This window comes from Apiospora kogelbergensis (genome assembly GCF_038363985.1).
Source record: "Apiospora kogelbergensis strain CBS 113332 chromosome Unknown utg000019l_segment0_segment0, whole genome shotgun sequence".
NCBI classification, from domain to species: Eukaryota; Fungi; Ascomycota; class Sordariomycetes; order Amphisphaeriales; family Apiosporaceae; genus Apiospora; species Apiospora kogelbergensis.
Genome location: NW_027117436.1, coordinates 60,243 through 82,306, shown reverse-complemented (window position 1 = coordinate 82,306; position 22,064 = coordinate 60,243). Strand labels below are relative to the sequence as shown.

General features: G+C 53.0%; 9 protein-coding genes across 9 annotated transcripts; 4 read left to right on the top strand and 5 right to left on the bottom strand.

The window, feature by feature from the left end:
* Positions 1 to 1,997: 1,997 nt before the first annotated feature.
* PG998_015031 (Aquaporin NIP2-1) lies at positions 1,998 to 2,806 on the top strand (the record flags this gene model as incomplete). Its single annotated transcript, XM_066881847.1, has 4 exons — positions 1,998 to 2,233; positions 2,328 to 2,521; positions 2,611 to 2,636; positions 2,696 to 2,806. The coding sequence occupies 4 exons, from the start codon at positions 1,998 to 2,000 to the stop codon at positions 2,804 to 2,806; spliced, it is 567 nt and encodes a 188-aa protein (XP_066723045.1).
* Positions 2,807 to 3,080: 274 nt separating this feature from the next.
* Positions 3,081 to 3,910, bottom strand: PG998_015030 (iron/manganese superoxide dismutase; the record flags this gene model as incomplete). Its single annotated transcript, XM_066881846.1, has 2 exons — positions 3,081 to 3,649; positions 3,775 to 3,910. The coding sequence occupies 2 exons, from the start codon at positions 3,908 to 3,910 to the stop codon at positions 3,081 to 3,083; spliced, it is 705 nt and encodes a 234-aa protein (XP_066723044.1).
* A 733-nt stretch (positions 3,911 to 4,643) lies between these two features.
* PG998_015029 (uncharacterized protein) lies at positions 4,644 to 7,478 on the bottom strand (the record flags this gene model as incomplete). Its single annotated transcript, XM_066881845.1, has 1 exon — positions 4,644 to 7,478. The coding sequence occupies one exon, from the start codon at positions 7,476 to 7,478 to the stop codon at positions 4,644 to 4,646; it is 2,835 nt and encodes a 944-aa protein (XP_066723043.1).
* Positions 7,479 to 8,459: 981 nt separating this feature from the next.
* Positions 8,460 to 9,087, bottom strand: PG998_015028 (DNA replication complex GINS protein psf-3; the record flags this gene model as incomplete). Its single annotated transcript, XM_066881844.1, has 2 exons — positions 8,460 to 8,975; positions 9,046 to 9,087. The coding sequence occupies 2 exons, from the start codon at positions 9,085 to 9,087 to the stop codon at positions 8,460 to 8,462; spliced, it is 558 nt and encodes a 185-aa protein (XP_066723042.1).
* Positions 9,088 to 10,850: 1,763 nt separating this feature from the next.
* PG998_015027 (uncharacterized protein) lies at positions 10,851 to 11,419 on the bottom strand (the record flags this gene model as incomplete). The annotated part of the gene is made up of 3 exons (XM_066881843.1): positions 10,851 to 11,009; positions 11,074 to 11,235; positions 11,306 to 11,419. The coding sequence occupies 3 exons, from the start codon at positions 11,417 to 11,419 to the stop codon at positions 10,851 to 10,853; spliced, it is 435 nt and encodes a 144-aa protein (XP_066723041.1).
* Positions 11,420 to 12,818: 1,399 nt separating this feature from the next.
* PG998_015026 (uncharacterized protein) lies at positions 12,819 to 13,675 on the bottom strand (the record flags this gene model as incomplete). Its single annotated transcript, XM_066881842.1, has 2 exons — positions 12,819 to 13,471; positions 13,624 to 13,675. The coding sequence occupies 2 exons, from the start codon at positions 13,673 to 13,675 to the stop codon at positions 12,819 to 12,821; spliced, it is 705 nt and encodes a 234-aa protein (XP_066723040.1).
* Positions 13,676 to 15,929: 2,254 nt separating this feature from the next.
* On the top strand, positions 15,930 to 16,424 carry PG998_015025 (uncharacterized protein; the record flags this gene model as incomplete). Its single annotated transcript, XM_066881841.1, has 2 exons — positions 15,930 to 16,124; positions 16,215 to 16,424. 2 exons carry the CDS (start codon positions 15,930 to 15,932, stop codon positions 16,422 to 16,424), a joined length of 405 nt encoding a protein of 134 aa, XP_066723039.1.
* A 269-nt stretch (positions 16,425 to 16,693) lies between these two features.
* Positions 16,694 to 17,528, top strand: PG998_015024 (uncharacterized protein; the record flags this gene model as incomplete). The annotated part of the gene is made up of 3 exons (XM_066881840.1): positions 16,694 to 16,757; positions 16,824 to 17,128; positions 17,226 to 17,528. The coding sequence occupies 3 exons, from the start codon at positions 16,694 to 16,696 to the stop codon at positions 17,526 to 17,528; spliced, it is 672 nt and encodes a 223-aa protein (XP_066723038.1).
* A 1,582-nt stretch (positions 17,529 to 19,110) lies between these two features.
* Positions 19,111 to 21,704, top strand: PG998_015023 (uncharacterized protein; the record flags this gene model as incomplete). The annotated part of the gene is made up of 2 exons (XM_066881839.1): positions 19,111 to 19,157; positions 19,214 to 21,704. 2 exons carry the CDS (start codon positions 19,111 to 19,113, stop codon positions 21,702 to 21,704), a joined length of 2,538 nt encoding a protein of 845 aa, XP_066723037.1.
* Positions 21,705 to 22,064: the final 360 nt, after the last annotated feature.

Below are 22,064 nucleotides of genomic sequence, written 5' to 3'. Positions count from 1 at the left end.
GGCACAGGCCAGAGATGATTGCGCGAGCCTGGTCGACCATCTCTCGGTCCGCCGGCAGCCGCTGGATGGCCTGATCTCGAAGTGCTCTCGGCACGACATAAATGAATATAGATGAATCTCGGTCTATGGTTTCGAAAATCTGACAGCTGAAGGGAAACTCCGCAGAGTCCTCTGAAACGAGCAGGGGTCTCTCGGCCGCTGCTACCCCTTATGGGTGGCCAACCCCGTGGCACATGACCAGAGTGCATACCAATTGCACAAAATTCATGCATAGCTCGCCCATGTTCTTGTTATACATGCATATAGTTGGAGATAGGGGCGTTACATGCGAAATGGTGTTGGTAACCGGGCCTATTGGGACCCCCTTTCGACTATACTCTTCCAGACTGGCCAATGAGCGGTCCCAAAACAGCCACCGACCCTCCTGCGTGGTGATAGAGAAGCCACATTCTAGGAGATCTTGCATGCGGGGATTCGCCTATCGCGGAAGGCACTTAACGACATTATCTCGATGTCCCATGTTGCACGGCGTGGAGATGACGAAAATGCTCCTCGTCGGCCGAATCCGCCTGCATATCTCGGCATTGGGGACGGGCACCTGCCCCTCTGGAGCGACGGAGATATCCAGGAAACCAAGATTGTACTCGGGACGGGCTCTACTGGCACTGCACTCGCCTCCGGTTTCTTGCTTTTTCGGTGGTCCCTGCCGTTACCCACCTGCCTATTGCAGCGAGTTGGTGGATAGAGAGTCTGTCGAGCCCGCACGAAGAGCATACACACCTTGGCTTGCTTAGTTGGAGCTCTCTTGAAGAAGCTTGGTTCCGATTGTCGAGCCCCGGTGTGTGTATACATACCTAGTACCTGTCATGCAAGCACTTTACCCCTTTGCGGAACTCGTGGTCTTGCGTCGTCGAGCTCCCCTCAGTGGCCGAGGCCAAGTATCACGCTGGTCCCATGACGCGAGCCATGTTTACTAGCTGTGCCTTCCATGAGTTGTACGTACAGACGGACGTGCCAATGGGAAAGGCAGCTACGTGGCAAAATCAGGAGTTTCCCAACAGTTTCTAATTGCTTTTGTGCAGGCTCGTATGGCTTTGTACGTAATGCGACATGTCGAGTGAAAGTGCTTTTCAATCGAAACAGGTATAGGATCTGAAACGTCACCGAAGCAAACAGACACCAGAGCCGTTAGTTCATATCTAACTTTGAGGACAACGCCTAAACACGTCACAAACAACGCAGTGGAAAATTGAAAACGGTGTGTAGCAGAAAGGGAACTGGTTGTTTGTCGTCCGAGGCGAGAGGCCAAGTTCCGGGGACATCTTTTTTGGCTCACTAATCCAGTTGGGCAGGCCAATTATGATAGATAGCATTGGCACACGGTGTAAGCTTTGCTTGTGCTCCGTAATTGTCATTTGTCTTCCCACCAGTCCTCGCTGGGGAGTTAACAACGAGTGACTGGATTCGAATCCGTGGGTATTAGGTAGTAAACTCCTGAACGTGGGTTTGCGTGCAGAGCCGCGATGGGTACCTTACCTTTCTGGTCAGGAGGCTTCCGTGGTAGAAATCCTGCGGATTTATTCAAAGGATATCTTAGTAAGAGATCTACCGCCTATCAATATCTGAGAATATATGTGTGTGGGTGTAAAAGCTAAGACAGCGGTGGAAGTGATAATGATATGTATGCCGGGGTAAGCCATGTCTATAGCATATAAACAGCAACGCGGAATTGTTTCTTCTATAATTATAATAATTGTGCTATTGTTATAGTGTATATAAATGTTTTGTACATAGTTGCAGCCTGAAAGCCTATCAGCTAGGAGTTTTGTAACTTTAATACTCACAAGCCTCTGGGCCACGGAGTTCCTGGAGGGCCGCAATGATGTTGGTAACTGAAAATTGTGTGTGCATATACCAAGTAGACAGTAAGCCTCATGTCCTGGACATGAACAGTACCCATCTTCTCCGACCCTGCATGGAGAAACCCAGCTATATGAATGCGAACGACAAAGGATCGCTATAGAAAAGGTGTAATGGAGCGGGACGTCAGCCCGCGAAGCCCACCGCCCAAGGGTAGGTTTCCGGCAGAAGCGAACAAGTCAGCCGAAAGAGCCGACGGCGTCTCCTTCGCCCGAAACGCGCGCCCGAGTATCGCCATCCCGGCTCGGCCGTGGTACCAGCGAAGGTCGTATTTCACCGAGGGGGGACGGAGCGGTACCTCTGGAAAGCCGCCGTACGTGTCCCTCCTTACCCTCAGCATCATCATCATACCGAACAGCTTCAGCGTCACCCACCTCAACGCTCCATTCTGCCTAACCATGCCCTAGATACCTCTCCTTCGGCGTCGGCGTCGACCCCCGCCAGGCCGAGATGTTCGGTCCGGCCCTGGGCCTCGCCCTCGTAGGCCTATGCTTCGGCCTGGTCAACTTCGTGGCGACGGGGACGGCGCCGGTGTACGGCGGCGTGACCATGAGTCTGGCGCGGTGTTCCGGGATGGCGGTTGCGTCGGGGGATTGGGCGAGTGAGTCTTCTCTTTTTCTTTTCCTTACTTACTGAATGGGGGGGGCAGGACTAAGCTTAACTCACATGAGATGTGGTACTTTCAATCAGAGCAATGGACCTGGTGGGTAGCTCCTGTAAGTCTGATGTTTCCCTATCGTCCCATCTTGCAGTCGAGTTGGTGAAAGCAGAATAGGGGGCTAACCGCCTGTGGATGCGCATTCGAATACAGGCCATCAGCGGTATCCTGCGGGCTCTGCTCTATAACTCGATACCCCCCGGGTGCGCGGGGAAGACGGATGACTAGTCACTCCAAGAGGGAGGAAACAAAACTGGAAGTGGTATGAGTTGAATGGGGCCGAAAAGAAACACATAGCAAGGTCTCACAATAGTATCGATCATATGTCATATGGCAACAGATGAAACACCCCGGGCGGAGGCATTGCTTGATCAATTTGACCGCTTCATTCGCTCTCGTCCACACACACGCAGCCAACTACTGTACACCTGTTTTTGTTCTTTTTTCTTTCTTTTTCTTCTCATTAACTAAACTCTCTCCATTCACCCATCACCCCCTTCAATTAAGCCTTGTCCAGACGCTCCGCGACCTTCTTCCAGTTGATGACGTTCCAGATGGCCTTGAAGTAGTCGGCCTTCTTGTTCTGGTACTGGAGGTAGTACGCGTGCTCCCACGCGTCGATGCCCATCAGCGGCGCGTAGTTGCCCGTGACGGGGTCCTGGTTGGCGCGCGTGATGACCTGGAGGGTGCCCGCCGTCTTGTCCTTGGCGAGCCAGGCCCAGCCGCTGCCCTGGATGCCCGCGAGCGCCGTGTTGATCTGCGTCTTGAGCGTGTCGAAGCCGCCAAAGTCGCGCTCGATGGCCTGCTTCAGCGCGCCCTCGGGCTCGCCGCCGCCGTCCTTGTTCGCGGGCGCCAGGTTCTCCCAGAACAGCGTGTGGTTGACGTGCCCGCCGCCGTGGAAGTTGAGCGCCGGCGCCAGCGACGCGGCCTGGAACGCGTCGCCCTTCTGCTTGGCCTCGGCCAGCGCCTCCATCGTGTTGTTCAGGCTCGTCACGTACGTCTGGTGGTGGCCCTTGTGGTGGATCTCCATGATCTTGCCGCTGATGTGCGGCTCGAGGGCGCCGTAGTCGTCTGTTGGGGTAGTCCCAAAGTTAGCGTACTGTCCAAAAGAATAGAGATGGATGGATAGAGACCAGATCTCGTGTAAAATCAATCAACGGAGACCCAATTGATATGACTACAATAGTCGAACTTACAGGAAAGATCGGGCAGCGTCGCCTTGCCGCGGGCGAATGTGAGGGCACCGGCGGCGCGGGCGGGACGAGCGCCCATAGCGCCTCGGACAGCTTGGCCGGCTGTGCGGAGGCTGGTGGTGGGCATGCGGATCGGCATTTTGGCTTGTGTTCTCAAAAGATCAATTGAATGAGTTTCGAGTGTTGCGTGCAGGACGAATGAATTGGTCTGTTTGCCGGATGGTGTTTTGCTGTTGTTGGAGGCGGAAACACAAGGTTGGAGTATGATGTCAATAAGAAAGCAGTTATTTTGGAGGGGAGGAGGAGGGAGCTTGCGATAAAGCTCTTCTTGCTTTATCTTGGGCGACTCGGATGAGCTCGGCTTCGGAGCTACGCTGGTCGGTCCATTCATTCTTTCGTCATGCGTCGTCTCTTAGTATCCAAAAAGCTGCAACCCCCTGTCGGCCCCATCGTTTGCAGATCCTCTCCTCGTAGGATTCGAGGGTCTTCAATTTTCCATGACTTCCAGTATTTGCAATAACGCGCGGCCGAGAGGGAGACCTGCTTGCGATCCAACTTGGCATCCAACAGCACAGTGGCATTATGCACTTGTTTGGTCATAACAAACATGATGTTACCTAAAATAGCCGGGCACCCCGCCAGTCTCTAGTGCCCGCATCTCCCAAGCGCCCGCGAAGAAACAACACTAACGAATACTGTATGCATGCAAGTCTATCCGGTTGTGCCGCAATATCACTGTATTGTACCAATGTCTATCTGATACTTCTGCTGGTATGGGTATGAATGTGCAGTGAAGTAAAGTATGGAGTACTTCCATAGCATGGGTGATCAATTGGCATGGGCCAAGTAATATAACCACAGACACCCTCCAATTATTCAACCTCCGCAAGCAGCCGATCCTCAAGCTCCGTCCACCGCTCCGGCTGGTCCCTCCGCAGCACGATGTCGTCTCCCTTCCGCCGCTCCACCACCAGCAAATCGCCCTGGAAGTAGCTGAGGAACCCGCCCTTCCCGTCCATGCGGGCCGTGACGCGCCAGTATCGCTCGCCCCTGTCCGTCGTCTTGTTCGACATGGGCATGAACCGGAGGTCGTTCTCGGTGCACCAGTCCTCGATCTCCTGCCGGAACGTCTTCTCCGCCGGTACCGCCGCAGGAGGCGGCGGTGCGGGCGCCGCTTTGTTATCCGCCTTGCTCGAGCGGCCGTGGTGGGCCTTGGGATGATGATGGTGGTGCGCCGGCTTGCCGTCGGGCCGCGGCAGCTTGGCTTGGACGTCGGGCCCGAGCTCGACCGCCCGCTGCAGCTGCACCAGGCCCTTGTGGAACTCGGCCGCGATGCTTTCTTGGGACGCCAGTTCGGGTAGGATGTCCTCTTGCCACGACTGGTACCATGTGGCGATCTCGTCGTGGTCGGCCTCGGGGGTGGTGAGCCATTGGTAGAGCACCTCGTGCCACATGGGGAAAACCTCGGTGGCGATGACGCCCGCAATCGTCGACGGCGCGATGATATCCGTCCAGCTCATGATTCCCTCCAACATAGGGATATAGGGGTTCTGATCCGACGGGTCCACCCGGAAGTTTTTCCTCAAGTACTTAGCCATGCTGGGAACGATGTGACGCATGACCAGCGGTTTCCACTGGTCCTGGGATTTGCTCGGCCGGAAAAGCTCCTTCCATGGTTTGAGGCCGGGTACCACGCCACGGTCAAACTCCCAGGCGTCGATGAGTTTCGTGAATTTGCGTCGGATATCCGCCACAAGACCGGTTCCCTTAGGTTCGAGGTGATGAGCCGGAAGATGCTGTAGCCAAGGGAATACCCAGAGATGAGGAAGTGTTTGCGGTTTCTTTGGATCACGCTGTTCCTTAAGAGGGTTCCAATTGCTGACTGCCTCGTCCAGGCGGCGAGCGACTGGGTCGAGTAGTTGTGAGCGGACAAATGCCGGAAAGAGGTCATCCCACTTCTCAAATATTGCCAATAATGTTGTTGGGTCGTACACATCCCAATTCTCTAATTGCTGTTTCTCCTTTGATTGCTGTTCCTGCTCTTTTTGCTTTGGCTTTGAAATCGCTGTCACCAGCTTCGGGAACAACAGCTTGTAGATCATACTTTCGTAAGGTGTTGTAGACTTTTGGTGATGTCGATGCGTGCCATCCACTTCTTGTTGGTCCCATTTCGCGACCGCATTTCCATTGGTAGACTTGTTCTTCAAACCCAGTACACCTCGAATGCTCATAAGATCCGAGGCAAAGTCCCCAAGTTTAGGGTCTTCCAGAGGCAGCCATCCCTGGACGGCATCTCGCATGAATGGGTGGATCGCTGCGACTGCGATCCCAGCCAAGTCGTCGTTATTCGCACTCCCCTCAGCCTCGACCTTCCGGAGTCCGTTAATAACAGGATCCCATTCTCGAGCCGCGGCAGCTCTCTGCACTTCGTCCAGGACCGAGGCGAATATCTGTAGTTTCGAAAACTCGCCTTCAACTTCGTCGAGCTCCTGTTGGCGTTGATGCGTCTCCATGTCCAGCCAGGCCTTCCGCTCCTCAAGCGTCTTCCACTCTTCGACGAATGCCGTAAGATCTCGCTGTGCTCTGCCGGCCAGTTTCCGCGCTTCGGTGCGTTCCACGGTTTCCGTGCCAGCAGTAGGAGTCAGGAGCCCAGACCCTGACGTCAGCATCTTCTGGCCAGGCCCGGTCATATCGAGGATAGGAGCGAAGGCGTCCGGGATGTGCAAGCCGGGGGCGGCCTTCTTCATGTCGTTGACCGTGACATATTTGGTTTTTGGGCGTCGCGCCGGGGTGCTGCCGCCGCTGGCCGTCCCACTATCCAGCCCTTGCGCGCGCTTCTTCCTCCGCTCGCGTTTCCTTTTCTTGTCCTCCTCTTCGGAGTCGACCACCTCTTCGCCGCGCAGCTTCTTTTGGCGCTTCATCTCTTCCTTCTCCTGCTTGGACATCTCCTTGACCGCACCCAGACCGGCGCCCTGCGGCCGTAGCGTCGGCTCGATGATGACATTTCGTCCCTGTCCCTCCGCACCCAAACCCTGGCCTTCGACGTAGCCCATCTTTTCCATCATGCGGGCGGCAAAGGACTTAGCTTTCCCGCCGCCAGTCTTGCTGAAAGCACTGGGCTTGGGGGCATTATTCGATGTTGATGAAGGCTCATCTTTCAGGCCTTGTTTCAATACCGGCTCGGTCGCTGAAGATGGGACAAATCCTCGTCCCAGGGGTGTGCTTCCGTCGTATTGGGGTTTCACGAAGGATGTCCGCGAGGTGGCAGTCGGAGTCGCAGCCGCGGCTGTTGGTGCCGACGCGCGAAATCCTAGCCCTACGCCCGTCATAGTATCTTCTTCCTCGTCCTCCTCCTCGTCATCGTCGGGAACAGTGCCCTTGGCGCCGAGGCCAAACCGAGCGGGCTCCGCGTACTCGTCATCGTCCTCTTCGTCGTCATCTTCGTCTAGCCTTTCCTTGCCGCCCGACACGAAGGACATGCCCTTGTTGCGCAGGTCTTTTTTGCCCTTCCATCGGCGCCCGGGGCCGTCGTCTTCGCTGTCGGAGCCGAATATGCCTAGAGCGGCGCTGTCTTTCGCATTGTGACCCGTGCGGCGGCGCTTGCGCGGGTTGAAGTCGCCGAAATCATCGTTGGCGCTTTCGTCCGAGTCGGAGGAGGAGTAGGCGGCGGCGTCGGCCTTGGAGATGTTGCCTTGGTCGTGCGACATGGTTGAGGGATGATGTGGGCAAAACGGTTGTTGTTGCTGGTTCGAAGGAGGATGGACTAATCGCGAGTGGCCGCGGCGCTGCTGCACTGCCAAAAGCTCTTATCTTATCGGAGTCCAGGGATCTAATCTTATCGATGATTTCATTGAACAAGAACACCCAAAGAGCAAGTAGTAAGAAGTCTGATCTCGAAATATTATTTGAAAAGTCCAAAAAGTGAGTTTTTGGTTTGCTGTGTCTATGAAGAAATCGGAAATTGGTGGTCGAAGTAGATTAATTTGATGGGTTGCTCTTGACTACGTGAACAGCGACGGGTTCCATAAGGCAGCCATTATACGATACGTGACATAGATAACTCCAAAACCAAACCTGATCCCGGAAACAGCAATGTATTCAGCTTGATCTGAATTTTAAATATCCTGAATTTTTGGGCAAATTCAATACGTTGCTGGTTTTCCTTCTTTTGCTGTAAGTATATGTCAAATGCATGTGGTGTGATATTGACGGGACCGAGCACGCAATGACAACACGAGAAGGCATCGAGACCTGATCCTTTCATTTGCTGCTGGCTCCTCGAGTGTTATCAACAGGCAACAGAGGCAAGCAACGACCAGGGACAAGATCAAAACCGCGTGCACAAATGTAGTCCGTCAGGAAATCACGACGAGCAAATCTGGCTTTGTGTCGTCTCGGGTGATATAAAATTGTCAACGGTATTCCTCGTGATATGGTACTCATTCATCGTATTCTCATAACCTCCACCTTCTCTGTAGTAAGTTGCTATCTCAGACGGGGATCTCCCCTGCCGCTGTATCAAATCGTGGGTATAGTAGAGACAAATAACTGTCGACTTTCTCTTCCCAACACCTAGCAGTCAAGCTTTCATCAGGATGCGAGTTTCTAGTTGGAGAACGCAAGCATGGTGCCTCGGTATCATCAACAGAGAGTCCAAGTGTCGGATTTCACTCTCTCGTCCTCCCCCATCACTTCTTGACGCCGTCCATCCAATCCTTGGTAGCCCTATTCCCATCATGCGCCCTCCGGAACAGCGCCCGCTCCCACTCCTCCAGCCCACTGAGGAACCCCTCGCCTCGGACGACGTCGTCCGTGGCACCCGCCTTGCGGGCGTGCAGGGCGGTCTCGGCGGCGCGGGTGACGAAGGTGCGGCGCAGGACGGCGCACATGTCGGGCTCCTCGAAGAGGTCGAGCATGCGGGCGGCGAGGCCGTACATGTTGTGGGTCTGGTCGCGCAGGGCGACGGCGCGCGGGTCGGCCTTGAGCGCCGACACCACCTCGTTCGACAGCGCCTTGGGCATTTCGAGGGTCAGGAACGGCGACGAGTCCTCCCCGTTCGACGACTGTGTCCGGCTCGACAGCGCCAGCAGCTCAGCGAGCCATAGCGGCAGAGACACGGGCGTCTGCGCTTTCAGGCCCTCGCGCGGGTTGTTGTCGAGGTAGCCCAGGTCCGGGACGTCGAGCTCGAATTTGCAGGGCACTTTCTGTAGAGGGGGATTCGGAGTTAGTTTGTGGCCTGATATCAAGACTTTGGGGATATGGACAGGTAAGTACCTCGGCATCCGTGAGAATGGCGTCAAGGTCGTAGTATGACATCTCCGCGGCTGTTCGTATTGACTAACAGCATCGCAATGCAAACAATGGCACGTTGCTTGGTGGGGTGGACGCGATTGTCTCGCGTCTGCCAGCATTGAATTTAATTGAATCAGGTGGGGGAGCAAGTAACAGCGCTTTCAGAGAAAATGAGCCTAAACCCAATTGGTGCAAGTCCAGCTTTGGGACGCAGACTGATCTGAAGCTGAGATAAACTTTGGCATACCCCAGATCAGCCAGCTAGCCAGGTACCAGTATTATACCCATACCCACTCCTGGAAGGAAGAAGGGTATAAAATCTCGCCCTCCCTCCATCCAATTTCAGATTCCTTTTCTTTTCTTTTCTTCATACTTGCCTTGCTGGGGCTCAAGGAGATCAAGTATTCCTTGGGTCACAAACAGGTTATTTGGTCAGTTGGACATACTCAATGAACTCCTGGCAACAGTCGAGGTCTTGGGTTGCGAGCGGGTGCTGGGCCAAGGTCTTTCTGATTTCATGCATTGCACACCGCATGATTTCGGATAGCACCAACTACCCGGGTAATTCTTCCAGGCTCACCACATCTCAATCTCACGCGTCTCGACAAGGCTCCTATGATGTTGTATGTCCAACTGTCCAAATATGCCAGATGGCGTCTAGGCGTCATCTTCGGTACAATTTTTGCTGTCCATTCTGCCTTGTGCAGTCCATCTTTTTTAATTAAGAAGAATGGTATTCAACCTCTTGATCCTCTTGCCGGTGGTTTGCTCTGCGCGTGTGCTAGCACACTGGCAGTCTACGTCGGCCCTTGCTGACCTGTTCAATGAAGGCAAGGCAATCAAGCACGCGAGATGGGGTTCCAGTCAACTTTCACATCACGAACATCGCCTTTCCGCCAATTCTACACTCCTGCTACGAGGCGTCGGTGGTCATTATTATTTCTGTATGTAGGTAGGATGATGTATTTCTTCTCACATGCTCTCTTTTGCATTCATCGTCCAGTGTCCCCATATGATACTTCGTTGTAACCATCACGATCTCGCCCACATCTTCGCAGCCAATTACCTTGGCTACTTAAGGGGAACATGTGTTGAGATTAATCATAATGAATACCGTATATCTTTTGATTGAAATAAAATATGCCAACCGCCAGGTCCTTGCACGCTTCTCTCATTATGTTCCACGAGTGGAATCTGAGCTGTAAGTTGCTTGACTTCATCACCCGTCTACTGTCTGGCTCGCGTGATCTTGAACCTGAGTATTGAAACGTCTACATTACACATTCAAGATAAATAATATAGGTGCACAGATTTTATAGATCATTTCAACTCAAGCGCCCCCATTTCCGGTCGATTCATGATTATACGTCGCTGCTTCACAGCCGGGCTTGCAGGCGCAGATTTGATTAGATGGCGATAATATTCTTTTTTTTTTGCTCTTCGGTTCAATGTCAAGGTATGATCCCAACAGAAACGAAACTTTATAAATATGACTCTTTAAATCTGCGCACGCAACCAAGTGGCCATTACTACCCAATGGCCTGAAAACTCTTTTATAACAAAACTCTCAAACGAACGAACTCTATTAGACTGAGTAACCTCATGGCAGCTTCCTTTCTCCGATGACACAGGGCATCATGTACTGCCATAATATCTTTCTCCATTTGAGTTAATACCTCCGGTTATGGTTACAGAATAACTCCTGTAGATAAGAAGACGTTGTCCCATAAACTCTGCCTGCGAAAACACTGACTTTCTATGCCAGCAAACTTCGTCTTATGCCCTCCTTAAGCCTTCTTGACATCCCTGGGCCAACGTCTCTTCACTCCTCCTTGTGTGGTGCGAGGGCCGCAAACACGTTCAAGCATGACCAAGTCATGATGGTGAACTCGAGCCATGGCTTCACTCATAAGACCAGAACGAAGACTAACCCGCTTCCAATCGATCTAGAACTCAACCTGTTAGTCCATTATTGTTGACAAAAGCCTCGAGTATGGGATATTTACTTACTTTGACGCTGCGAAGAATTGGTTCCAAATCCACCACAGTTTTGATGTCTCGGCGAGTGATGTGGAATTTGCTTGGTTTGGTTTTTCCAATGTCGTCGTAGTGATCCTTCGCGTCCTTGCCTTTATTGAAGCCACAAATGAGCCCAAAAGTCGCCCAGTCAATCTAGTTTGAGAGAAAAGTCACTCGGGCTGTTTTATTTGGGCCCTTGAGAAGTGGTGTATTGCAAACTTACCTCGACTATCTCAAAGATGTCCCACAATCTGTCCAGGACGTCCATTTTCTTGCCCGTAATCGTTAAATCGATTTTTAAAGCCTCCGTGTCGGTGGATTCGTTGTCGGAGGCCATCGTGACTTTCCAGAATTTGGTGACTGCGGGAAGTGCGCGATGTGATGTTGCTTATTGTAGGAAGACAGTTTGGTTTGGAAAAGATGGAACCCCAGAAGTGATTCTATCACTTTCATGTTGATTGTTCTCTGCCCACTGAACCAATCTCTTGGGTTCCAATGCTTGCCATCACTCCTATCTTGGTTTCTTCTTTTCTTCGTTTCGGCTCAATGTGAAGGCGTCACACAAACCCCCATCTTGCTATCTGCTCGCTATTCCAGTCGGTCATACCTCATACTTCTTTCTGTTGGGTTATACCTTCATTGAACCGAAGAGCAAAAAAGAAAAAAGAAATACCTCATACTTCCCGGGGCCCTTTACCAGCTATGATATGGAGGGCTGTCGGACCATTAGTTAATTAACGGGAGAACAATGTACATGATCTTGCACTATCTCACCCTTGAGCATACTGTAACGCTTCTCAGCAAACTACGCCTTGAACTCGCGGTGCTCCTCGGGAGTTCCATATGTGGTTGCGAACACAAGGGTATTGGGCTTCCACGGCGCCCGCAGCAAGTCGAAGGTGATGAGGCCATTCTCGTCCTCGCGAAATTAAACAGGTTCTTGCCAACACCTTCTTGGGTCTTGGGAGAGCCTGGCTTCAAGCCGAAGATGTTGAACAAAAGTTGGCGGCTTGATCGTCTGCGCGATCTCCTTCTCCTCCGCGATCCCCTCCCCCATCGCCGCCCGCACGAGCTCCAGCTCCTCAGGGTCCAGGATATCAATTTAAATAGGCATTAATAAGTATGTGCCAGCGGCGTCCCAGTCATCCTGCCCACTGAACCCCTGACGATGTCTCTTATCTCTCCCTTTACTTGGTGAACAAGAGGTTCCAGGATCATTGCACACAAGCTCCAGCAAACCATCCCAAAATCTCGCATCGCACGGCAGCACCAGCAACAAAAACATCATGTCTGGCGCCGCCCCCATCCCCTTCCCCTACGCCTGCTGCCCCTAGGAGTCATATACCATTACTGGGGTGGAGGAGGGCTGTCGAGTTAGCTGTAAGGTCGTTATCGTATTAATTTTCTTCTCATAAGAACGTACTATTATTCTTATTCTATTCTCATCACATATTAAGAGCAATTGATATCATGTATTTAAGAATGAGTGGGATTGTTTCGATATCTCGCAACGATACTGCCAAGAGACCGTATTGTTCCATGGTGAGAATTCTCATATAATGACCAACCACCGATATCATCAGGCTTCCCAGCATTCCAGTAACTCTTCCAACTCTTGAGACCATATGTTGCCCGTGCCTTTATTCAAGGCAACAGCCCCAGTTTTCAACCATGAAGCCATTCAGCTGTTGGGCGTGTGGCTGTTCGTGTGGCTGTACGATTGGGTCTCCGTCCAGCTACTCATCCGGCTGATTGTTGGACTGCTCGTCCAGCTGGTTGTCCGGCTCTTCGTGTGCCTGCGAGTCCCGTATGGCTTCAGCAACCCTCGCGTCCAACACGTCGTAGAGGCTGTTTCGTCGATGGGCCGGAACAGGTCGCAAAAGATACGGGGTAGCTCCAGCCGGCACGCTGTAGACGTCGTCTATGCGACCGAAGGGGGCACCCAAATCGATTGTGCTGGTCATGTGCCACCGCCATCGTGCCGGGCACTCGTACACGACCTCCACGGTGTCGTGCTTGGCGCTGAACCAGCCCGTGGGCCGATATGATCCACCGATAATGGGTGGGTGCTCTCGTATGTGACCGGGCCAGCCGTCCATCCAGGTTTGGATGCGCCTAGGGGGCTCGAGGAGGAGAGTGAAGTCCAGGGAGATCCTCTGGTAGCGTGAGGGGTGCATGACGTAACGGAATACATCGGGACTGAGAGTAGCGATCCAAGGAAAGGAGAGATCTAAACCGGTGAGGAACATGTGGCCGTTGGAGTAGCAGACGAAGCTCTGCGGCCCACGGCTGATGGTGACCATGGACCCGTAGATCATGTGGCGGATCTCGATGGGTAGGTCCATCAGTCTTATGAACTGGGTTGGGCCTTGGGAAGCGGTTGCGGCACCTGTTGCGGTTGCAGTTTCGGTTGCAGTTGAAGTTGCGGCTGCGGCTGAGGAGTCATTGTCCGCATCTGCGAGTACCTTATTGTCAGTATTGGTGACCCCTGAACTTGAGAATGTCTCAAGTGAGAGAGTCATCCACAGGTGTGCGGCTTACCTTGGGCGGTTGCGATAGCCTCGGTGACATCCGAACCACTTCCGTCAGACATGGTGAGATGATGGATTGTAGAACTCTCAAACAAAAGAAGTCCTGAAAGATTTGGATTGAAGTTCTATCTTTATAGGGTGGGCCACTGTCGGTGAGCCATGAATTTGGTTAGCATTGGCGGCTCTCAGGTTTCCTTCACAGCTACTTCACTTCGCAGCCAGTAGGCTTATGTTAAAAACTTGTCTAGCATTGTGCACCTGAACCCTCCGGCCCCCTACCCATTACCAAATTGAGAGTTGTATAATTTTCATTTCTGGGTCTTCACAAGCCGTCACATACTAGGACTATCGGTATGGAAACGTTCTCTGGAAGAGATAGGTTCATTTTGCAGATGAAGCTGAGCTCCAAGCCATAACCAATGACTCTTAGGCACGATCCTCAAAAGATAGGCCGTAAATGTCGTCTCTAGTCACGAATGACAAACTGGCAAATACTACACGGTGATCCAACCAAGATTTGACGCAGGGTAACGAGCCCAAGAACTGAAACATAAGCTCTTGTGCACGTAGGAAGACGACACCAGCCCTTCCTTCTAGTCTGAGGTCTGAGTTCTCAAGGTGCAGGCTGGGGCACCGTTGAAAAGCAACTTCTTGTCTAGGTTGCGTGTTTTACTCCTGCTGTATAGAGCCAGCGTTCCTGGCGCTGTGAAATGAGCACCAGTCAGCATACTTACGTCTGGAAGTCAAACAATGTGGTTGTTTGCTTTAGCAATTCTGATATGGCGGCTTGGTAGGGTGCTCTCGCGTTAGTGAGTCACGAGATATCTTTCAAAGGTAATACGTAGGAAATTAGGTACCTGGTATTTACCTTGCAGCAGACTAGATCATTCTTTCTAACATATAACCTTTCCTGTCAGTAGCTTTTATGGACTTATGTATCGAATTCTAGAATACTCTACTGTGTTATCTCTTCGGCAAATAGGCTGTCATGCTTTAGAATCCAGCGCTGACCCATCACAAGCTCCTGGTACAGGGGCATAACCCCTGCACACTTCTACGCAGAAGTGTGCAGGGGTCAGGTGCAGATTCACCAACGTAAAATATGCTTGACCTGCACAATGACGAGCTTGTCCGCTCCGTCGCCCCGATGCTCGGCGTTCGTGAGCTCCGTAGGGAAATACTAGAGAAGATATTGAAACCTGATCTGTGTTTGATGTGCAATTGCGGTCTATTCATGTCAGGACCTGTTAGGGGACAGAAGCTACCTATACAAAGGATAGTGTATATGACGCGATGGAAAACCCCGATGGGAAAATTGTCATCTGATCTGTGTTGTTTAGTATATCAGGTAATTTGCTAGAAAAAGATCTGTTTCTCAATAAAAAAGTGAGGTCTCGCCTAGATGGTCTCAACGTATCAAGTATTTATGTTGCAATAGCCGCTTAGTACAGAGTGTTGCGATGCTCTAGGTGGGCATCAATGGGTGGGATGAGAAGCCAAATAGGGTTCTGTATACCCACAGCCTGATACTGCCTGGAATGTTGGACCCGAGGTGTGGTCTCATTACTACCAGTAAGGTATCATCACGGCTAGGATTGCCCACGCATCGCGCACATGTGTATGGGCGGAAATGGCCAAGTGGCACCGCCTGGCCGGCCTGATCAACTGCATCGACTTGCATGGGATTGGGTGGCAGAAACATGCTGTAAAGTTGCCTATGGTGATTATCCCCATGTTTCGCGGGGCAGTGTGCAATGTCGAACGAAGCAGGCTGCTGTAGCTTGGGGGCTTTATAATTAACCCCCCCCTTGTTGGTTGCAGTTGATGCCTGCTCACAAGGAAAATAAAGTACCAGCTTATATCTCGTCGAGTTGGTATGGCTGTGCTGTGGCCGTGGCCCAATAATAGGAACTCGCCTGCATGCATGTTTTACTCTCTTCGGGACGTAGTAAGCGCTTACGTGCTGACAAAGAACTAAGCCACCTTCACCTGCAAGGCTTCGCCTACCTCGATTTGGGGTCTGTACTCAATTTGTTGGCTCGATGCGATCAGATCGATCTGTTATCTAAAAACAACATATCGTGTCTTCTTCTCTGGTCCCTATCTTGTCCCGGTGTCACGATTGACAACTAGCGGTCCTCTCTTGCATCGTCATATGTAGAACGACCCAGGAGCCGCGAGCAACAGTCAGCATGGAGCCACTGCTCTACGAAGAGCCGCCGCGCAGTCGCAGTCGGCGATTCAACTCGTCCAAATGGAAAAAGGATCGCCGCATACATCTTGGGCGCTAGCTGGGTCATCATTTCAGGATTTGCCATGGCGACTGCCGTCACGGAGTCCGTGGTCCGCTTCTCGGAGGAAATGGCCGCATGTAGCCCAGATGGGGCTTTCATCCCGTTCTACGCGACCAAGAGCGCATGGGAGTCTTCGCAGTTCTTCGCCACCAACATCGTGGCCGCGAGTTCGTTGTCGTTCTCGGCCGCCAAGGTCCTTGACGTAGCTTGGGACTTGGTAAGTAGGGAAACGCAGCCTGCTGGCGTTGCTTGCTCCTCTCCACGTGTTCTACCACGGATATGAAGAGGCTGACCGGTTCCATGATAGATTGTTGGTCGCGGGCTCGCCATGGTGATGGTTCTCCTGTCGTATAAGGTCTTCCGGCAGTACCTTGCCGTGTCGATGAGACGCTATCCAGCTACGTACCGGGTGTTCCGGGTCGCATATCTCGAAAGCGAGCCCACTCTTGCATCGACGTACCGACTGGTAAAAGACTGTGTGACGGGTCGGCGTCGTGTGGTGCCCCCACGGCTTTGATTTTCATGGTGGCCACTTTATCCTTCATTCTGTTCTTCCCAACCCTGTCAGGATCGATGACAGCCTATGTCAATGCATCCACGGGATTCATACAGGCCTCGGGAGGTGTCATGGTGCCATTCGAGAACCTTGATTACGTGGCCTATGTCATCCACGACGGATGGCGGGTGAATCTGACAGGAGACTATATTATTTCCCTGGGCTTAGGAGGCGACAGTAAATACCCCTCTAACGCGAACCGGATAGTGCCATCGATAAGTAGCTACGCAATGGGTATTTGCCAAGGCCGGCGGCAGAACCTGAACTGCCATCTGAAGAACTCGACCTCGTTCTGTAAGTGTCCGGATACCTCTGCTGTGCGCGACTTTCTGGGTTGTACTTTCTGACTGAGCGTGTTAGACACATCGCAATACGGCTTCTATGGGTTGCGCAACGAGACCTCGGTGTGGCCGTCAGATCACGGCAATGTCACGTTGCCTGCTCCTTCTCTTAACATTTCTGCCTTCTACCTGGAAGATTTCAACACCAAATCAAGCAGTACCGCCAGCAGCTGGATTCAATGGGGTTATGGGTATGAATGGGTTGACCCACGGACGGGCCAGAAGCCCTTCAGCGACAAGGGGCGAGTGGCTTGGAGAGCAGCCAACCAGACATTCACCATGGACCAGATCGTTGCCAATGCAAGCTGCCAGCCTGTCCAAAACGTAAGTGCACCGTTCACTTCTTACCCACTACAGCGCATGGCCGACGACTTGATCTGTTTTCTGTATGCCGCTGACATGGCTGCGTGCGTACTTCCAGAAATACCAATGGGGCTTCTCGCTGATCCAGCTCCTGATCGCGGTGGTCCTCGTGGCCCTGTGGGTCACGGGCCTCTGCGTGATGCTCTTCACGTCGAGCCGGCACGACCCGCTCGAGGGAGGGCAGCCCGAGGTGCTCCGGGGCTGGCGGGCGCTGCTGACGCTGGCCGAGGCCATGAACCTGGAGCTGGCGAGCGCGGGCATCGAGCCGCACCGGCTGAAGGACGACGAGCTGCAGCGGCAGATCGACCGGCAGATCGGCGGCGGCCGGGTGTACTCAAGTCTGGCGGCGACGCCCCGATAGAAAGGCGCGGGTTTCCGTACGCGGCGGGGGTCAAATAGGCAATCGGGGATCAGCATGCAGCCAAAGCAACTCGCTTCGTTGGATGATGGGCGTCGGTAATGGCTTCCATTCCATTTTAGAATTCTGAAATCAAAAGTTCAAACCCACAGAGCTCCAATCAAGAAAAAGCCAGTTGAAAAAGTCAGGCTCTGCATGCACATGTTGAGAGACAGCGGGAAGTAGTCCGTCGGTCGGCTTTCGCAGGTGCCGAGTGCGGCCTCGACCGTTCCAGATGGCCATTTGCGCGCTTTGCCTTAGCTGCCAATCTAGTGTGTCCCGACGAACGCCGGGAGCTCGGAAGACCAGACTGAGCCTCCTCGAAGGCGCTATGCAGTTAGTTAGTACAACGGCGGCGTGCCTACGAGTTGCGTGATCCAGGGCGAACCGATTGACGGTATGATGGGGGGATAAGAAATGATTGGGGCCAAAAGCCGAGTTCCGGGACATGGCGAGGGGAAACGGATTGCAGTCGGCCAGCCAGCAGCTTAGCAATGTGTGTGTTCCTGGGTCTGTCTGGGCTCTCGTTGTTGTTATTTGGACGGCTCCGTGCCGAAGCGATTAGAGCCCGGCCGATGCTTCATTTCTCGATAGTGTCCAAGCATCTCCGACGAGTGTGCTAATCATTACGTCTTGATCTGTTGAATCGCTGTCCGAGTCAGGAGATGGAAATATATGGAACCCGGGTTGACCAGGCTGGCCAAGGGAGCATGAACTCAGGGAGAACTGACTTGATTATGGATCCGCCGGTAGTTCCCTCAACACATAGGTTAATCGGGCGTCGCTGCGAGCCACCTGTGCCACAAAAGCCACTGGAAAAGCGCGCCCCCTGCCCCTGTAAAACCCGCCGTAGCACAGACTGGGGAGAGCCAAGCACGACACCCGGATTGTCGGCATCTCTCAATTTCCCGCAGAGATTGGGAAGGCACGCCTTTGTGCTTTGCTCATGCACCGACGTGGTTTCTAGAAAGCCGCACAGTCGTCTGATAAGAGCTGATGCCACCGCCGGACGATACTTTGCGAGCAGTGAGCTAACTACAGAGTGAGTGATTGGTGCGACAGGGACGAACATGATTGCCAGATTGCGACTGCCAGACTGCGGGAAGCTGCGGTACGTACACATGCCGCAGCTGCCGTAAACCACATCTGGGTCTAGCGCGCCAAGAGGGGCGGCGGGGGGTTGTTGGTCTCTTTGACATTTACCTTTTCTGCTGCTTGTTTTTCTGCTGGGTTAGCAGTTGGCTAGGCTGGCCACTGGCGCACTAGCATCTTCTGGCGCCTTAGCAGTGCCCGCAGCCCTCCAGCGATTGCTTATTGTCAGGGTCGCATTACCGCTTTTCTACAATCTCCATTTACCCCCAGTTTTAGCGACAGCCCATTCTTTTCCTGCCCAGCCAGCCCAGCTCGAGCAGCTCAGTCATCGTCAATCAATCGATTGATTGATCTCTCATCAATCAACCCCGGCCTTGCGACATCACTCTCACTATCGCAAGCCACCCCCCGGCCTGCGACACCCAACTTTGAATCCCATGTGACTTCCGACGCCATGGAGCGCGTCGTCGAGGAGAAACCAGACGTCCCGACGTCGTCCTCGTCTGGCGGCGTCGAGAACGAGAAGCCGCATGCCACCAATTTCCATGGGAGTTTAGATGCCGGCCCCCTCCCTCGGAGATCCAGATCCAGACGTATCACAATGTCACCGAGAGCGACCTGCTCGAAGCCAGGCTGCTGGCCAAGAGCCTGACTTTGGATGACATCAGGCCCATGTTGGAGGAGGTCCTGCGCATCCATGAGACGGACCCTAATTTTCCCTTCGCCATCATCGAGAAGATCCGCCTCTTTCTCGAGAACCTCGCCATTTTTGCTGAGCCCGAGAAATATGAGATGCTAATTGAGGAGCTGAAATTGGAGGCCGCCCTAATCACCGTCAACAGCCCCTACCCGGAAGTGCGAGCTGTCGTCGACAACCATGACGATCCCGCCATTCCCTGCAGCACTATCCGCGCCTGGATCATCGGCATGGGCTTCGCCGTCCTTCTGTCCTTCGTTAACCAGCTGTTCTCCATTCGCCAGCCCGCTATCACCGTCCAGGCTAACGTGGCTCAGCTGTTGGCCTATCCCATTGGCAAATTTTTTGAGAGCGTTCTTCCGGATGTCGGCTTTACGCTCTGGGGCATTCGGCACTCGCTGAATCCTGGCAAGTTCACCAAGAAGGAACACATGCTCATCACCATCATGGCCAATGTCAGCTGGAACACTCCTTACTCGAACAACATCATCTGGACTCAGTATCACTATTTCCACCAGGGCTACGCCGGCGAGTTCGCCTACCAGCTGCTGATCGCTCTCTGCACCAACTTCCTGGGCTACGGTATGGCCGGCATGGTCCGGAGGTTTTTGGTCTACCCCTCGTACTGCGTCTGGCCTGGCTCTCTGGTAACCATCGCCCTTAACTCGGCTTTCCATAACGACAAGAATACGCCCGTCAAGAGCCCGTTCGGAAGGGTCTTCACCATGTCACGCATGAAATTCTTTGGCCTCACCTTTGGCGCCATGTTTATTTATTTCTGGTTCCCCGGTTACATCTTCACGGCCTTGAGCGTTTTTAGTTGGATGTCCTGGATCGCCCCGGAAAACGTCCACCTCAACACCGTCACCGGTTTCAACAATGGGCTTGGCTTTAATCCCTGGCCAACTTGGGACTGGAACACTTTGCTCTTCGATGCCACCGACCCTCTTATGCTACCCTTCTTCAGTACTTTCAACAAGTTCATCGGTGCCGCCATTTCGGGCGTCATCATTGCCATTTTCTGGTACACCAACGCCTACTACACAGGATATATCCCCATCAACAGCAACCGCATATTTGACAATACCGGCTCTCTCTACAACATTAGCAAAGCTGTAGATTGGAGCACCGGTCTCTTCGATCCGGTCAAATATACCAACTATTCGCCCCCGTTTCTATCAGCCGGCAACCTGGTCGTCTACGTCTTCTTCTTCGGTATCTATACGGCAACCCTTTCCTACGCCTACCTTTACCATCGCCACGAGATCATGATGGGGTTCCGCAACCTGTTTAGGAGCTTTCGGCAAGATATGCACCAGGAAGATGTCCATTACCAAGACGTCCACAACCGCCTCATGTCTTATTACCCGGACATACCTGAATGGTGGAATGTGCTGGTCCTCTGTATCGCCATCGGGCTTGGCTGCGCTGCCATCGGCGCCTGGGAGACCTTTAGCAGCCCAGGCGTCGTCTTCTATGGATTGGCCCTCTGTGCCCTATTCATTATCCCCATCGGCATTGTGAAGGCCATGACGGGCGTCGAAGTGACGCTTAATGTCATCGCCGAATTCATTGGCGGTAGCTGGGTGCAAGGAAATGCTCTTGCCATGAACTATTTCAAGTCGTTCGGCTACGTCACTGTCCTGCACGCCATCTTCTTCTCGAACGATCTGAAAATCGCCCATTACGCCAAGCTGCCCCCACGACAGACCTTTGCTGCCCAAGTCATGGGGATCTTGATCTCGACCGTCATTTGCGTGGCCGTACTCAATTTCCAGATGAAGCAGATTCCCGATGTTTGCACTCCCGGAGCCCCGTATCGATTTACTTGCCCGGGCATTAACACCTTCTTCGCGGCGTCGATCGTCTGGGGCACTGTTGGGCCCAGTAGAATGTTTGGCAAGGATGGCCTCTACCCACTGCTCCTGCTTGGTTTCCCCATCGGTCTTATCATCCCCATCATCTTCTATTACATCCAAAAGAAAACCAAGAGATCATGGTTGCGACAGATTCATCCCATCGCCATGTTCTACGGCGCCTTAACCTGGAGCCCATACAACATCTCGTACATCTGGCCATCGGTGCCGATTGCTTGGTTTTCGTGGGTCTTCCTGAAGCGGAAATACGTCGGCTTCTGGTCCAAGTACAACTTTGTTCTCTCAGCATCGTTCAGCAGCGCAATTGCCATTGCCGGCATTATCATCTTCTTCACCTTGCAGTGGCCCATGGTCGAATTGAATTGGTGGGGGAACAACGTGGTCAACCAAACAGGATGCGAAGGGACGCCGTGTGCACTGATGAAGGTTCCTGAGGGGAGCTATTTCGGTCCTCGACTTGGCGAGTTTTCTTGATCACGAAATGGTGCTTGGGAAAAGCAAGATTGCCCTTGAGGGCCACACCCCGTCACGCGAACACCGCGAAAACCGCTATCACATCACGGCGATTCGCCGTGCCACTACACCAGCAAAAGCCCGTCGGCGCTACAGTGCTGGGCCTGGTCGTTACCGAGAAGCACAATTTGGTTTCTGGATCAGTTAAGTGCAGCGCCGCGTCATGTCAACCGAGGCCGCATAACGAGGTTTTACCCTGATGGCAAGGTGACATGTAGGCCGTGTCAGCTCCACGGCCGTATCTTCGTTCCGAGGAAGATGGCGCTGGGAGGGGAAGGCATCCGCGATGGATTACTAAGCGCAAGTACTCCTACTTATAGG